General features: G+C 52.2%; 1 protein-coding gene across 1 annotated transcript in view; it reads left to right on the top strand.

Annotated features, from left to right (window-relative positions):
• Positions 1-211: 211 nt before the first annotated feature.
• Positions 212-15,767, top strand: part of SCAP (SREBF chaperone) — a 58,903-nt gene continuing 43,347 nt past the window's right edge. Inside the window, exons 1-2 of the mRNA XM_058809883.1 lie at positions 212-333; positions 13,807-13,994. Of these exons, the coding sequence (XP_058665866.1) occupies positions 13,873-13,994 (122 nt within the window). The 5' untranslated portion in view covers positions 212-333; positions 13,807-13,872. The remainder of the gene's footprint in view (positions 334-13,806; positions 13,995-15,767) is intronic.

Below are 15,767 nucleotides of genomic sequence, written 5' to 3'. Positions count from 1 at the left end.
GTGATTATGCAAATAAACACGTATCTCGCACGGCGTGGGCGTGACCATGCAAATTAAGTCCATATGGGGGCTAATGTTCCTGGAGGGCGTGGTCGGAGGGTTGTGGGCGCGGCCACGCTGACGGCGGGGGGTGTGGCCGGCGTGCGGCGCTGCGCGCGCGCGGTGGGGCCCGGCGGCGGCGGCGGGAGGGCGGGAGGGGGTGGGAGAAGCCGTCCTGCGCTAAAAAAAATTAAAAAAAAAAGGCCGGAAAAATCCCCCGCGCACGAAGCACGAGAGCCGCGGCTGCCGGGAGGTCAAAGGGCGGAGGTGAGGAAGGAGCCGCTTCCCGGTGAGGTGAGCAGGGCCCGGGCGGGCGGGGGCTGCGCGATCGGCAGTGGGAATAACCCCTCACCACCCCTGCCCTGCCTCGGTTTCCCCTGGCGGGGGCCCGGGCCACGCTCCTTCCCCCGCACCCCGGCCTCCCCTCCGGCCCGCATCGTCCCGCTTCTACCGGGCAGGGTCGGTGCGGAGCGCGGCACGGGAACGCGGAGTGTTTTATTCCGGGTTGGTCGGTGCCGGGAGGATTCTGTGCCGGGGCTCTGGGGGACTGCGCTCCGTGCTGCCCGAGCCTGCCCGTCCCGTCCCGTCCCGTCCCGCGGGGTGATCGCCGTCACCTGCCCGGGAACCTGGGCACTGTTCGGGAATGGGCAGAGATGGAGGGAGGGCTGGGGCCTCAGAGGTGCTGGGTGAACAGGGAGAGAGGAGAGAAGGGCTTGATCGCCTCTGCTGCTGGACCACGAGAGGTTTTGAGGGGAGGGATTGCAGGGATGGAACGGGGAACGGTGGGACTGGGAATTAAACACTCCGTGTGTTTGTACGGGGTCACTGAGCCCCCCGGAACCAGAGGGCTTTGCTGTTATGGGTTTTAGGGAAAGGATTATAGGGATGGAACGGTGGGACTGGGAATTAAACACTCCATGGGTTTGTACGGGGTCACTGAGCCCCCCGGAACCAGAGGGCTTTGCTGTTATGGGTTTTAGGGAAAGGATTACAGGGATGGAACGGTGGGACTGGGAATTAAACACTCCATGCGTTTGTTCGGGGTCACTGAGCCCTCCGAAACCTGGTGGGTTTGGGTTTGCTGCTCAGGGTTTTAGGGAAAGGATTACAGGGATGGAACAGGGAACGGTGGGACAGGCAGTGAAATACCCCATGGGTTTGTACAGGTTATGAGCCCTCCAGAACCTGGTGGGTTTGGGTTTGCTGCTCTGGGTTTTAGGGAGAGGATTGCTGGGATGGAACATGTAAAGGGAGCAGTGGGACTGGAATGAAATACCCCATGGGTTTGTACAGGTTATGAGCCCTCCAGAACCAGAGGGCTTTGCTGATTGGGGTTTTAGGGAAAGGATTACAGGGATGGAACAGGGAATGGTGGGACTGGGAATTAAACACTCCCAGGGAATGGTGGGACTGGGAATTAAACACTCCCAGGGAATGGTGGGACTGGGAATTAAACACTCCATGGGTTTGTACAGGTTATGAGCCCTCTGGAACCAGTGGACTTTGCTGCTCGGGTCTCTGGGGACCTGCCTCTGTGCTCGCTCAGTTATCTCACACTCCGAATAATGAACTTTGGGGTTCAGTCCAAATTTAGGAGTCAGGTTCCTCGTGTGAGTCAGAATGAATATCTTTACTTTTATCTGTAATCTAATGGGCAAGGGACTTTTGGAACGCTCAGGCAGTTGTGGGGCTGTGCTGGGGAGAATCCTGAGGAAAGGACTCCAGAGCGATTTTGGCCTCAGTGCCAGAATTTCCTCAATGCAGCATCCACGTGTTTTTCCGGGTTGTTGAAAAGCAAACCAAGTTTCCTTTCATTCAAGGGGCAGAGATGAGGCGTGAGCTCCCTCTCTGTGAAAGCGGAGCTGTGAGGGCAGGACTAGGGTGGTAAATTTGGGATTATACGAGCTGTTGTGTAATGCAGAAAGCAGATTAGCTGGGATTGGGAAGAGAGGAAAACACCCCGGGATGTTCCCTGAGTGTGTGGCACAGCTCCGTGTTTCCAGGTACAACTTGGCATGGCTTATTTTTCCAATCAGGATTTAAATATAACATCCCAAAAGAGCCCTGAACAATCAGGGTTTGTCTCAGGAGCATTAAAATAGTATTTTAAGTGTCAGAATCCTATGATGAATGAATTAGTCAGGCTCTCCCTGAGTTACTCAACACTGTTTTCAGTCAGGGGGTTGCTGGGCCTGTCTGGCATCAGAGCTTGGATCATTATGCACCAAAAACTTCTTTTTTTTTTTTTTTTCCCCTCTCTGATGAGAATTTAAAAAGTAGAACAGGTACAGGTCGAGGAACAAAAATAGCATTACCTGCCTGCAGTGGAATGTAGTCGGTGAGGAGCAGCAGCTCCTGGGAATCCTTTCCAGGCCAGGCAGGTGCAGGCTCCTTCCTCTTCCTCCCCTTGCCCAGGGGCTCTGGGGGACAGGGGGCACAGTCCCTGTGCTGGGCAGCACCGAGGGACTGCTGGCACATGGGGTGGTGGGACTGAAGGAGGGCTGGAGGCAGCTTTGATATCTGTGATTATAATTCCTCTGAATCCCCTTCTCCCCCCGGAATGAAGGGTGCATTAAAGGGTGAGAAGGAAAAGCTGAAGGAGCTGAGCAGTTCTGTGGTGGTGCAGCTGCTGTTCCTGAGTCTGGGGGTGTCACTGCTCACATCCAGGGTACCAGGACAGGGAGCAACAGGGAACTGAGGGTGGCTGTCTTGGAGGGAATCTTAATTCATGTCCTCAGGTGAAGACCCAGCTCCAAAGGCTCAGAACAGCCCTGGCCTTTTGGCATAACTGGGAAAAAGTAAAGTTCTCCTCCCGGGAAAAGAGTGAATTCAGCTGGAGTGAGAGCGTGGTGGGCAGTGGAGAGGGGAGCAGGATTGCAGTCCTTAAATCTGAATTAATCTTGTATGGAGCATTGTGATGAAGGAATAATAGTTGGTTTGTGTACAAAGGACAATGTCCCCGTCAGACTGGGGGACTTGCTGCCTCACAGAGGAGTTTTGGGATGGTTTCTCCATCTGGAAGAAAGAGTGCAGTGATTTCCTGGGCCTGGCCTCCCAGCTGGTGGTGATTAGAAAGGAAAATGTTTGGCTGTGTGTGCTGCTGGGGGTGCCCAGTGTCCCTGCTCGGGGCTGGCAGCCCTGGCACGTGGTGTGCTCAGCCCTGCCCTGCCCTGCTGTCACCCAGAACCTGTGGAAAGCCAATCCCAGGCAGGTGCATCACCTTACAGCTGCTGCGTCCCTCTGGGGGCCCTTTGCAAGCCCCAGGATCTGGGGGTGCAGCCTCCTGAGTCATGGGAACTGTTCTGAGCAGAGCTTTGGGGTTATTTCTGAGGGAGCCATGCAGGGCAATACAAGCTCAGAGTTATGTCTTCATTTCTGCTTTTTATTGCATGGATTAATGGTCAGGGTTTGTCTCCCTTTTGTCATCCTGCACATCCTGCCTGTGAGGGCATCCCTGGTGATGCCATGCCTGACACCAGAGCTTCCAGAATGCCAGAGTCAGGCTGGAAACAGGGCTGGAGCTCTGCTGGGTCCGTGTGGAAACGGGAGCGTGTTCCCCAGAGAGCCAGGGGCACACTTCTGCTTCCCTGCCAAATCCAGGGGTTGTGGAAACCCTTCACTGCACAGGAGCCCAGCTGGTGCTGCACCCCAGCCCTCCCTCTGGGGCGGGAACACTCCTGGTTCACGTTTCCACAAGGTGTTTTTGGGAAATGATGGTGCTGAAGGGATAAACTGAGCGTGACCCAGCTCTAATTTCAGTCCCTCAGGAAAGCCCTGGCAGTGCCAGCTGGGCTGTGCTGCAGGTGGGTGAAGGTGCTCAGCAGGTATTTCTGAGGGGGTTTGGAGGGGTTTTCTTCTAGGAGAAGGCAAATGGACCCTGTCTGGGCTATGGGTCTGGAAAATGCAGAGTTCTGCTTGGAGGGTTTACGTGGATGTGGTTTACCTGGGAGGGTTTTGGGAAGCTGCTGTCTGCTCCTGGCACAGCAGGGCTGGGAAAGCAGCTCCAGTTCCCTCCACAGACAATGTTTGCCCATCCTGGGCACCCCTGCAGGTGTTGCTGCCCTCTCTAACTGTCCCTGCCCTGCCAAACTGTGGGTGAAGCATTTCTGGTGGCGCATCGCTTAAAAAGAAATGCAGAGAAGGTGCAGGTCAGGTGTTCAGGCATGGATTTGAATTTTGAGTTTGTCTGTTTCAGAAATGAACACCAAAGCTTGCAGACAGAATGGGTTTGCCTGCATTAAACAGGCTAGTTTGGGTTTGATTTCCTAATATTGATCATTGACCACCGATGCTGATTTCTGTGCTGAAGGAGGGTTATGAGGCAGGAAATGTGTCCTGTGCAGGGAGAGGAGCCCCAGCCCTGGAGAAAGGAGCCGGATCAGCTCAGATCCTGGTCTGCTGAGGTAACTGAGGAAGAGTGTGAATCTCCACTGGGCTCCTTGGGATGGTGAATGGATGGGCTCCAGGTGCTTCCCTGGCAGGCTTTGCCTCACAAAAGCAGAGCTGGAGCTGGCCAGGAGTCCTTGAGATGCTGATTTATCTTCAGCGCTCCTGCAGTCAGGGTGATTCTAACCCAGAGGTGTTCCCATTCCTCCTTTGAACAGCAGCAAGGCCACAAAGGGAGGATTAAGATAAAAATCAAACCTGACTGTCAGAGGGCATCAGGGACACGCATTATTCTGGGAATGTCCTCGTGGCAAAAGGTGGTAAAGGAAAGAACAGAGAGGAGAACTTGATGTGTGGCATGCCCAAAACTGGCGTGTTCAGCACCTTTTGACTCTTAGTGAGCAACTGGTGCTGGTGGCCGGCTACAAAAAGGAAGAGCAGCTTTGCAAGCTGTCATTTCCTGGAGGGATTTCTACATGCTCAAAGCACGGACTAAAAAAGACCTGAGAGCTTCAGGAGGCATCTTTGAGACACGGAAAGTCAGTGGTGTTCCTAAAGCCTGGAGCAGTTGGGACAATGGGGAGGAGTGCTCACCCCAAAACCCTGAGCAGGTGGGACATGGCTGACAAGCACCTGGCAAGGAGCAGGAGTGCAGAACGGCTGGCGCTGCTTTGCACAGGTACTCCTTGGCAAGGTGAGCCTGCTCTTTCCAGGATAAGGTACCAGGGCAGTTTCTGGCTGCAGGAAAGCAGCTGTGGCCGTGAGTCCTCTAAGGTTTGATTTTTATCCAGAGTCTTGAGTAGGTGCAATTGAAACAAACTCCAAGCTTAAGAAGGTGCCAGTCTGTGATGGATAAATGAATGTATTCAGAGCAGCAGTAACTGCCTTGTTAATGGGCCTGGGTGTTCTGAGGGGGGCTCTGGGGGCTCACTCATCACTGAAGTGCCAGAACAAACTGTGCGCATTCAAGTTGTAAATGACATAAAGCAGGCAAGGGCTGCATGTGTGAATCAGGAGTGAGAACTGGCTTTGAGCTGTTAAACATGGCCTGAAATTGGGCTGGTGGTGAGGTTGAGGTTAAAGCAAAACTAGCCAGCTGCAGGCATGAGGATAATTGATGAGGTGTAATCCCTAACTGAAGGAGCCTGGCGACCTCCTGTGTGTGTGGGAAGGGGCAGGTGAAAGTCTGAGCGTGGGAATTGCTGCTGGTGGCCTTGGCAGCACTGTGGGATCAGTGGGACTCCAGGGGCTCCTCCAGCCTCAGCAATCCCACGGCTCCACATCCCGCTCTGGGGCTGGCAGAAAGGGTTAAATAGGGAGGGGACCAGGGAAAACCAAACCCCGTGTGACACCCGTGGGCATTGCTGCGACTGCTGAAGAGCAAACTGGATAAACGTGTGTTGGGAATAACTTGGGCAAAGCTCGTGGTGCTCTGAGTGAGGGCTGTGTGCAGAGCCCCCAGAGTCCTGCTGTCCCTGTGTCCCTGTGTCCCTGTGACTGTCCCTGTGTCCCTGTGACTGTCCCTGTGTCCCTGCTGTCCCTGTGTCCCTGTGACTGTCCCTGCTCTGAGTGAGGGCTGTGTGCAGAGCCCCCAGAGTCCTGCTGTCCCTGTGTCCCTGCTGTCCCTGTGTCCCTGTGACTGTCCCTGTGCCTGTCACTGCTCTGTGGTGCTCTGGGCTGTGTCCCTGCCCGTCCTGGGGCACTGGGACAGGGGCTGTCCCTGTGACTGTCCCTGCTGTCCCTGTGGCTGTCACTGCTCTGGGCTGTGTCCCTGCCCATGGCTGAGCTGGGGCAGTGGGACAGGGCTGTCCCTGTGTCCCTGTGACTGTCCCTGTGCCTTTCACTGCTCTGAGGTGCTCTGGGCTGTGTCCCTGCCTGTGCTGGGGCACTGGGACACGGGCTGTCCCTGTGGCTGTCCCTGCTGTCCCTGTGGCTGTCACTGCTCTGGGCCGTGTCCCTGCCCGTGCTGGGGCACTGAGACAGGGGCTGTCCCTGCTGGCAGGGTGAGCAGTGCTGTGTCCTTCAGCACTGTGCCCTTGCGTGGTGCCCAGGGCTGTGCCCAAGGGCTCAGCTGCACTTTGTGTCCTTCACAGGCTTTGCTGGGGACTGGGGGTGGCCTGGGCCCTTTGGTGCTTGTCCATAACATGGGCAGTGCTGGGAGCCTCAGGATGGCAGAACAGACCCAGTGGCCATTCCATGAATGACACAGAGCCAGAGGAGCCTGGGTTGGGTTGGACAGGGCCTAAAGATCATCTTGTTCCATTCCCTGCCATGGCAGGGACAGCTTCCACTGTCCCAGCTCCTGTCCAGCCTGGCCTTGGATAATGCAGGGACTGAGCAGCCACAGCTGCTGCTTCTCTTCCAGGGCCTCTCCACTCTCACAGGAACAATTCCCAATTCCCAATCTCCCATCCATCCCTGCCCTCTGGCACTGGGAGCCATTCCCTGTGTCCTGTCCCTCCATCCCTGTCCCCAGTCCCTCTCCAGCTCTCCTGCAGCCCCTCCAGGCCCTGCCAGGGGCTCTGAGCTCTCCCTGGAGCTTCTCCTCTCCAGGGGAACATTCCCTGGCTCCAGCCCTGCAGCAGCTCCAGCTCCCTGTGCTGTTGGACCCCAGGATTTGCACAAGTCCAGACAGATGATCCCAAAGCATTTTGCCAATTTTGTACTCCAAACAAGAGGCTTGGGCTGAGGTGTTGACCCTGGTCTGGTGGAGAGGGTTAGGAAAGAGCATGAGTAGAGTTACTCCCTGTAGTAGAAAGGGAAGAGCATTGCAGCATTGCTGGATGAGCTGTTCACACAAGGAGTGGAGGATGGATGGGGTCCCTGGTGCGTGTGCCTGGCCTGGGCTGGGTGCAGGGCCAGGAGAGGGCAAGGGTGGCACTGCCCAGCTGGGTTCCTGGGGGTGCCCTCGCTGTAACTGCTCGGGGCTCTTGCATCAGGCTCTGCTGTTTTGAGGAGAAAGTGATTCCCCAGGCACTTGTGGAGCGGCTGCAGGGATAAACAAAGAGGAGGAGATTGTTCCAAAGGGATCACGTGGAGGCTTTGTGGCGGGGATTGCCAGGGCAGGCTCCCTGCGGGTCCTGAGCGTGGCCAGAGAGCACCAGGAGCGGCCTGGGGACCCTGCAGCCATCCAGGAGAGCACCCAGAGCAGCCTGGGGACCCTGCAGCCATCCAGGAGAGCACCCAGAGCGGCCTGGGGACCCTGCAGCCATCCAGGAGAGCACCCAGAGCGGCCTGGGGACCCTGCAGCCAGCCTGGGGACCTTGCAGCCAGCCTGGGGATGGCCAGGAGAGCACCCAGAGCAGCCTGGGGACCCTGCAGCCAGCCTGGGGGTGGCCAGGGGTGCAGGCTGGGGACCCTGCAGCCAGCCTGGGGTGGCCAGGAGAGCACCCAGAGCAGCCTGGGGACCCTGCAGGTAGCCAAGAGTGCCCCAAGAGCAGGTGGGGACCCTGCAGCCGCCCTGGGGCTCGTGTCCCAGGGGCTGCCAGAGCCAAGGGACCCTGGCTTTGTTCAGCAGTGCCTGCTGGCTCCCTGCTGGCTGTGTCACCCCTGTGACAGGGACACTGTCCTGGGGACAGGATTTCCCCGGCTTAGCTCAGGTTTATTTTGAGCTGCTGCTCTGGAGGTGGTTTGGTGCACACGGGGAGTTACACGCAGAGTTATCCCTGGGGTCCCCTCCCGAGCAAATTGCTGCATCTGGAAAAGCCTTCTGAGGCTGCTCCCTGTCCGTGGGCACCCTTGGGCTGCCCTGTGTCCCTTGTGGGTGAGGAGGAGGAGCAGGAGTGCTCGGTGCTGGGTGAGGATGGATTTACACCCTGATTCCGTTCCTCATTCCTAACACACAGTTTCCTGTTTCACACTGCATCCTGTCACACCTTCAGGAGCTGAGGATGGGGAGCCCAGGATGGTTCCCCGTTTGCTGGAACTGGCTGATCCTTCAGGTTCCTTCCTGCCCAAACCATTCTGGGGCTCTGTGCCTGTGGAGGGGATCATTCCCAACTGTGCAGGGTGGGACAAGAATTCTATGGTGGAGGAAAAGGGCTTGGGAGATGTTTGTGTTTGGAATCTCTGTTCTTCCCTGATTCCTTGTGTTTGGAATCTCTGTTCTTCTCCTCTGTTTCCTTGTGTTTGGAATCTGTTCTTCATGTACAAGGGAGCTTCCCTTGGCTGGATGCACCAAGAGGAGTGAACTTTGAAATAATGTTTTTTCTAAATTTGGATATTTTCTGTTTTTGTCACAAATCCCAAACTTCTGTGCTTGGTGGCTCTGATGTGGAACATCCTATCCTGTCTCATCATCCACAACAAGTTGTTGTCTGGTGCTGCTGGGAGTATTTTGGGAAGGAAGAAAGGCTAGAAACCAGACAGAACAGAAACCACATTCAGTGAATGATTTCCAAAGCAGGAGTGTAGCTGAGTTCTCTCTTGTGGCAGAAAAGTTTAAAAGTGTCCTGAAAACTGTTTTGGAAATTGATTTTGAATGTCAGCCCCTGTTTAGGGAGCAGATAACTTTATTTTACATGTAGAGATTAAGTGTTCTCTTTAATTCCTCACTGTTGTTGCTACTCCAGCTATTCAGGAGATGTTAATAACGAGTGAAATGGCACTTATGAAATGGGGTCTGTTCCAGAAACCTCTGAATTTATAAACTCAAACCATGAATGAATGTTGCACAGGGAGGAAAACAGGCAAGAACAAGTGGGGCAAAACTGGCGGAGTCGGGCAGGACAGGTACAATGAAGCAATTTGCACATTTTGGGGATGGAAATCTGGCTCAAGAACTTGTGTGAGAATTTCAGCCCCAGAGCTGGGCTGGGGGAGAGGGCTCAGCAGTGGCATTTTGTACCTTTGGATATGGAAAGTGCCCTGGTGTGCCGGGAATCCATTGAGGGATGGATGGAGCTGTTCAGGAGCCTTGATCCTACACGGGGCTGGGGTTAACCCCTTCCAGCCAGGGCTGGCATTAACCCCTTCCAGCCAGGGCTGGCATTAACCCCTTCCAACCAGGCCTTGATCCTACACGGGGCTGGGATTAACCCCTTCCAGCCAGGGCTGGCATTAACCCCTTCCAGCCAGGGCTGGGATTAACCCCTTCCAGCGAGGGCTGGGATTAACCCCTTCCAGCCAGGGCTGGGATTAACCCCTTCCTGACACAGGGCTGGGATTAACCCCTTCCAGCCAGGCCTTGATCCTACACGGGGCTGGCATTAACCCCTTCCAGCCAGGGCTGGGATTAACCCCTTACAGCCAGGGCTGGGATTAACCCCTTCCAACCAGGCCTTGATCCTACATAGGGCTGGGATTAACCCCTTACAGCCAGGGCTGGGATTAACCCCTTACAGCCAGGGCTGGGATTAACCCCTTCCAACCAGGCCTTGATCCTACATAGGGCTGGGATTAACCCCTTACAGCCAGGGCTGGGATTAACCCCTTACAGCCAGGGCTGGGATTAACCCCTTCCTGACACAGGGCTGGCATTAACCCCTTCCAACCAGGCCTTGATCCTACATAGGGCTGGCATTAACCCCTTCCAACCAGGGCTGGGATTAACCCCTTCCAACCAGGCCTTGATCCTACATAGGGCTGGGATTAACCCCTTCCTGACACAGGGCTGGGATTAACCCCTTCCAGCCAGGCCTTGATCCTACATAGGGCTGGGATTAACCCCTTACAGCCAGGCCTTGTTTCTGCACAGGGCTGGGATTAACCCTTTACAGCCAGGTCTTGTTCCTGACAGCAGTGCTGGGATTAACCCCTTCCAGCCAGGTCTTGTTCCTGACAGCAATGCTGGGATTAACCCCTTACAGCCAGGCTTTATTCCTGACACAGGGCTGGGATTAACCCTTGCAGCCTGCAGCCTGCCCAGGGTTGTGCATGGCTGGGATTTTCCCATAGGAAGTGCTCTGTTCCTCGTGACCTCCTGTCCTCTGGCAGCACAAAGCCCCTCATTGTTCCCATGGGAATGCCAGGGGAGAGCAGGACCTTGGTGTTAGGGCCCATTGTGCAGCTTTTCTCTGAAGGAGCTTGTCTGGAGCCAGGCTCTTGTTTTCCCACCTCTGAAGTCCCGAGGAATGTTCCCTGGCCCCTGCCGAGGAGGGGAGAGCTGGGTTCTGAGCTCTGTGCCCCTCTCCCTGCCTCTGGGCACAGTGGGGTTTGGGAGCTGCCGTGGCAGTGGGAGCAGCGGGTGATCACTCACAGCATCCGAGCCCTGAGCCACATCCAGGGCCCAACTGAGGGCAGGAAATCCAGCTGCTTCTCTGGGGAGCGTTCTGCATCTGCAGGGAGCTGGGGCTTCCTTGTTCTGGGGTGTCTGTGCTGCTGCCTTTGGGCACTGCTGGTGCAGTGTTTGCGGCCCCAGGATCAGCAGGGCTTGTGCTGGCTCCTTGTTGGGGAAGATGAAACAGGAAAGCCTTACCGATATGATTGCCTGGTAAAAGATTTTGAGAATATAGAAACTATAAGCGAGATTGAAATGAAAGCTTTGAGATGCCTCAGTTACTGAACAGCTGGAAAATAATGGTGTGGCCATTGAAGGTAATCCCCTTTACATGAACAACACCCTCTGCTTGCAGACAGCTCTCAGGGTCAGAGCAGACCCTACAGCTTGGCAGAAGGGGCCCAAAGAGGAGTTTTTAGGCTTTAAAATGTAACACAGTGTGGTAATGTAATGATTCTTATAGGCTGTTTGTAAATGCCATAGGATTTGTATCTTGGACTAGATTGGTTAGTGAGAATCAGAATATTCAACACAGAAGATTTGTTTTATTGTAACGGGAACCTCGCTCTCTTACCCTTTTACTCTCTTACCCTCTCATCCTCTCTCCCCCTCTCTTCTCTCAGTCCTGCTCTGAGCTGTGGCTGCAGCTCCCAGCAGGGCCCTGCACCCAGGCCCTGTGCAATAAACCCCAAATTCCAGCAGGGCCCTGCACCCAGGCCCTGTGCAATAAACCCCAAATCCCAGCAGGGCCCTGCACCCAGGCCCTGTGCAATAAACCCCAAATCCCAGCAGGGCCCTGCACCCAGGCCCTGTGCAATAAACCCCAAATCCCAGCCCTGGCTGCAGAGATCTCTGGTCTCTGTCCATCCTGCCCATCCTACCCCTGACTCTCCTCCATCTCCTGTGCTCTGTGTGAGCTGGGAGCAGCCCAGGGCTGGGGGACACCCCTGTAACCCCTCCCTGTGTCACAGGATGCTGAGGAGGCACTGCCCTGCCTGCAGCCTCCATTCCTGCCTCACTGGGGTATTTCCTGAGACCCTGTCGAAGGGAGGAATGGTGAATTTGACTCCATGCTCTTAGAAGGCTAATTTATTATTTTATTATCTATATTATATTAAAGAATACTAAACTAAAGAATACAGAAAGGATACAGACAGAAGGCTCAAAGATACTAATGAAAACTCCTGACTCTTTCCAGAGTCCCAACACAGCTGGCTGTGATTGGTCATTAAGTAAAAACAATTCCCATGAAACTAATCAAACAACCACCTGTGGGTAAACAATGTCCAAACCACATTCCAAAGCAGCAAAACACAGGAGAAGCAAATGAGATAATATTGTTTTCCTTTTTCTCTGAGGCTTCTCAGCTTCCCAGGAGAAGAATCCTGGGCAAAGGGATTTTTCCATAAAATGTGACAGTGACAGCTCATGATCTGAGCTGGAGCCCAGGGCAGATGTGTCAGTCACAGCAGGAATCTGGGGTACTCTGGTTCAGGTCTAGGCAACATGATGGAGCAAATTCCTGAATGTATTGAAATGCAAGAAAAGCACTATGGAATGGGGATTTATTTGGGATTTTTCCTTCTATTTCCCCCCTCCAGGCTTCACTGGCTCAGCTGTGTGTTTTTATTACACTAATGCCAGGGCCTGCTTCCAGAACATGTTGTGGGAAAATGAGGAGTTGAGTGTGCCTAAACCCCAGGTGACTGTGTGTTAGAAAAGGGAAACTTTCCTACCTTTGTTACTTATCCTCTGAGCCCACAGCGGGCTCTGCTGTGTTTCCCTGCCCTTGGTGTCCTGGGAGGCTCCTGGGAAGGCTGTAAAGCCTTTCAGGCAGAAATGTAAAGAATTTGGAACATGTAACTATTGTTGAGTGAGATAAAAGCTTTTGTCTGGGGAAAAGTAGCGAGTTTGAGTTGATTTTTTCTGCAAAGGGAAGTTCTACATTTCTTCCTTCTGCTGGTTAGCCTTGTTTTATGAGAGTGCAGGACACAGGAGCCAGATGGGATTGGGTTTTGCTCCCAGGGTCAGGAACAGGAGGAGAGGGCACGGCCCCAGGCTGGGCCAGGGCAGGCTCAGGGTGGATATTGGGGAAATTCCTGCACTAAAGAGAGGTTCAGTGTTGGCAGGGGCTGCCCAGGGCAGTGCTGAGTCCCCATCCCTGGAGGTGTCCCTGGAGGTGGCACTCGGTGCTCTGGGCTGGGGGCAAGGTGGCCATGGGGCACAGGGTGGACTCAGGGACCTTGAGGGTCTTTTCCAAGCTCACTGATCCTGGGATCTGTGCCATGTCTGTCTCTTGTACCTGCAACAAACCAGAAATGTCACCTGTGGGCTGCAAGGTGGGCACAATCCGCTGCCCTCGTGCTTCCAGGCAAACTTTGTCTTGGGTTTGCAGTCATGCGAGAGGCAGGAAATTCTCCTTTAACATTTGTCCTGCGATCCACAGGTTTATTTTGGCATGGACGATCTCTGTTTGCAGAAATGACTTGGAGCAGGAACAATTCCTGCTGCTCACTCCTAGGAGCTCTGTCACAGCATAAAGCAAATAAAGATGGTAGATTTTAATGTGCAATCCCCCCCAGTGACAAAGAAATACTGGCTTTGGAATGCTCAGTGTTTCCTTCCAGAATGCTGCTGTTGGACAGCAGGTGAAGAGAGCAAATAGAGAGTTTTCCTCCTTGAAGGTACCGGGAGTTGTTGCCAGTGCTGTGCTCCTCCCCAGAGCGCCTTAGGCAGCTCAGGCTGCTCAGAGAGCCACTTGTGATGTATTTATTGCCACAGGAGCAGCATCTCCACGTCGTTCTTGAGTTCCTCCTGGAACAGGGGTGGTCCGGTCCTGGCAGTGAGGGTGAGATCTGCTCAGTCATTTCCTAGCATCAATAAATAAATCCCAGGATGGTTTGTGCCGCAAAGGACCTCAGATCCCATCCACTCCACTGCTGCCATGGCAGGGGCAGCCTCCGTGATCCCAGGGTGCTCCAGGCTCCAATGCCCAGCCTGGCCTCGGGCACTGGCGAGGAGTCAGGAGCAGACACAGCTGCTCTGGGCACCTCTGCCAGGGCCTCTCAGCCTCACAGGGAAGGATTCCATCCCGGACACCGACAGCCTTTCTAAAACAAGCTGCTAACGCCGATTTCCCTCGTTTCTCTCCCCGTGCCCCCCAGGTGGAGGCAGTGCCTCCGAGCAGGGCTGCCCACGCTGCTGTGCCCCGGGATGGCCCACAGGTGAGGATGACCCTGACTGAGAGGCTGCGCGAGAGGATTTCGCGGGCGTTCTACAGCCACGGGCTGCTCTGTGCCTCCTACCCCATCCCCATCATCCTCTTCACCGCGCTCTGCATCCTGGCCTGCTGGTGAGTCCTGCCCGTGGGCACGGGGACTGTCTGGCAGGAGGGAGTGATGACTCCGCATGTTCTTAGGAGGCTAATTTATTATATTACCATATATTAGGATACATTATGATGTATTGTATTATCTCATATATAATATAATATAATATAATATAATATAATATAATATAATATAATATAATATAATATAATATAATATAATATAATATAATATAATATAATATAATATAATATGTATCGCTATGTTATTATATATTATGTTATAATATGAGATGTTACAATATTATATATTATGTTATTATGATATGAGATACTATGTTATAATATTGTATACTTTGTTATAATCTAAGATGTGCTATAATATTATATATTTTGTTACAATATGAGATATGATATTATATTATGATATATAAGGATATATCATATCCTATAATATCATGCCATACTATACCTTACTATACTACATTAGAATACTATATTATTATGCTATATTATTATACTATATTTATTATTATACTATATTATACTATACTAAAACTATACTAAAACTATTATAGTATATAATATATTATATACTATCAATATATTATATTAATATGTTTTGTTATGATATATGTTATGGTATACTATGTTATAAGATGAGATATTATGTTATAATATTATATATTTTGTTATATTAGGATATATTATATTATGATATATATTAGTTATATTAGGATATATAAGGATATGTCATATCCTGTCATACTATACCATACTATATCATACTCTACTACATTACACTACATTAGTATACTATATTATTATACTATATTTATTATACTATATTATTATACAATATTATACTATACTATATTATTATTCGATATTATACTATACTAAAACTATTATAGTATATAATATATACTATATTATAGTATATAATACTATACTATCCAAAGAATAGAGAATGGATATTTACAGATGGCTTGACAAGATAAGAATGAAAACTCATGACTCTCCAGAGTCTCGACACAGCTTGATGGTGATTGATCATTAAGTTAAAACAATTCACATGAAACCAATCAAACAACCACCTGTTGGATAAACAATCCCCAAACCACATTGCAAAGCAGCAAAACTCAGCAGAAGCAAATGCGATAATATTGTTTTGCTTTTTCTCTGAGGCTTCTTAGCATCGCAGGAGAGAAATCCTGGGCAAGGGGATTTTTGCAGAAGAGATGGCAGTGACACAGGGCTGGGCACAGGGGTTCTTGGCAGCATTCTCCCTTCTGGGCCCACCCAGAAGCTCTTTTTAAATTTAGACCTTGTAGGTTTTGTCATCTCCTTTTGTGGGACAAAAGAAACAATGGGGATGAAGTGTCTGCATCTGGTTTAATAAGTAAGAACTAATTGAATGAGTGAAGTGAAGCAATAAATGAGATGAAGGTAACCCTCAAGCACCTGGTAGTGGCCTCCAGAGCCATGAATTAAAAATGGTGAGAAGGAAAGCTGATCTTTCCTTGCACACCTGCCTGTCCTGTTCTGCCTGGAGCCTGCACTCTTCTGTTTCACCCTTGGCATGCCCGTGTGGGAGTGGATTCCCCACTCTCCTTATGGACCCTAGTTTGGATCCCTGGTTTGCAGGATATAATTTTACTCCAGGAGTGTCACACGGGCTCATAATCATCTCCAGCAGGGCACTGTGGGGCTGAGCAAGCCCTTGTCCCCAGACCATGCACACGTGTGCATGTACAGTCTGTGTCCTGCAGGGTTCAGTTCTCTTGTCTGTTTTGG

Source organism: Ammospiza caudacuta, chromosome 1 (assembly GCF_027887145.1).
Source record: "Ammospiza caudacuta isolate bAmmCau1 chromosome 1, bAmmCau1.pri, whole genome shotgun sequence".
Classification (NCBI taxonomy): domain Eukaryota; kingdom Metazoa; phylum Chordata; class Aves; order Passeriformes; family Passerellidae; genus Ammospiza; species Ammospiza caudacuta.
The sequence above is the reverse complement of the archived record's forward strand: the minus strand, read 5'-3'. Positions and strand labels throughout refer to the sequence as shown.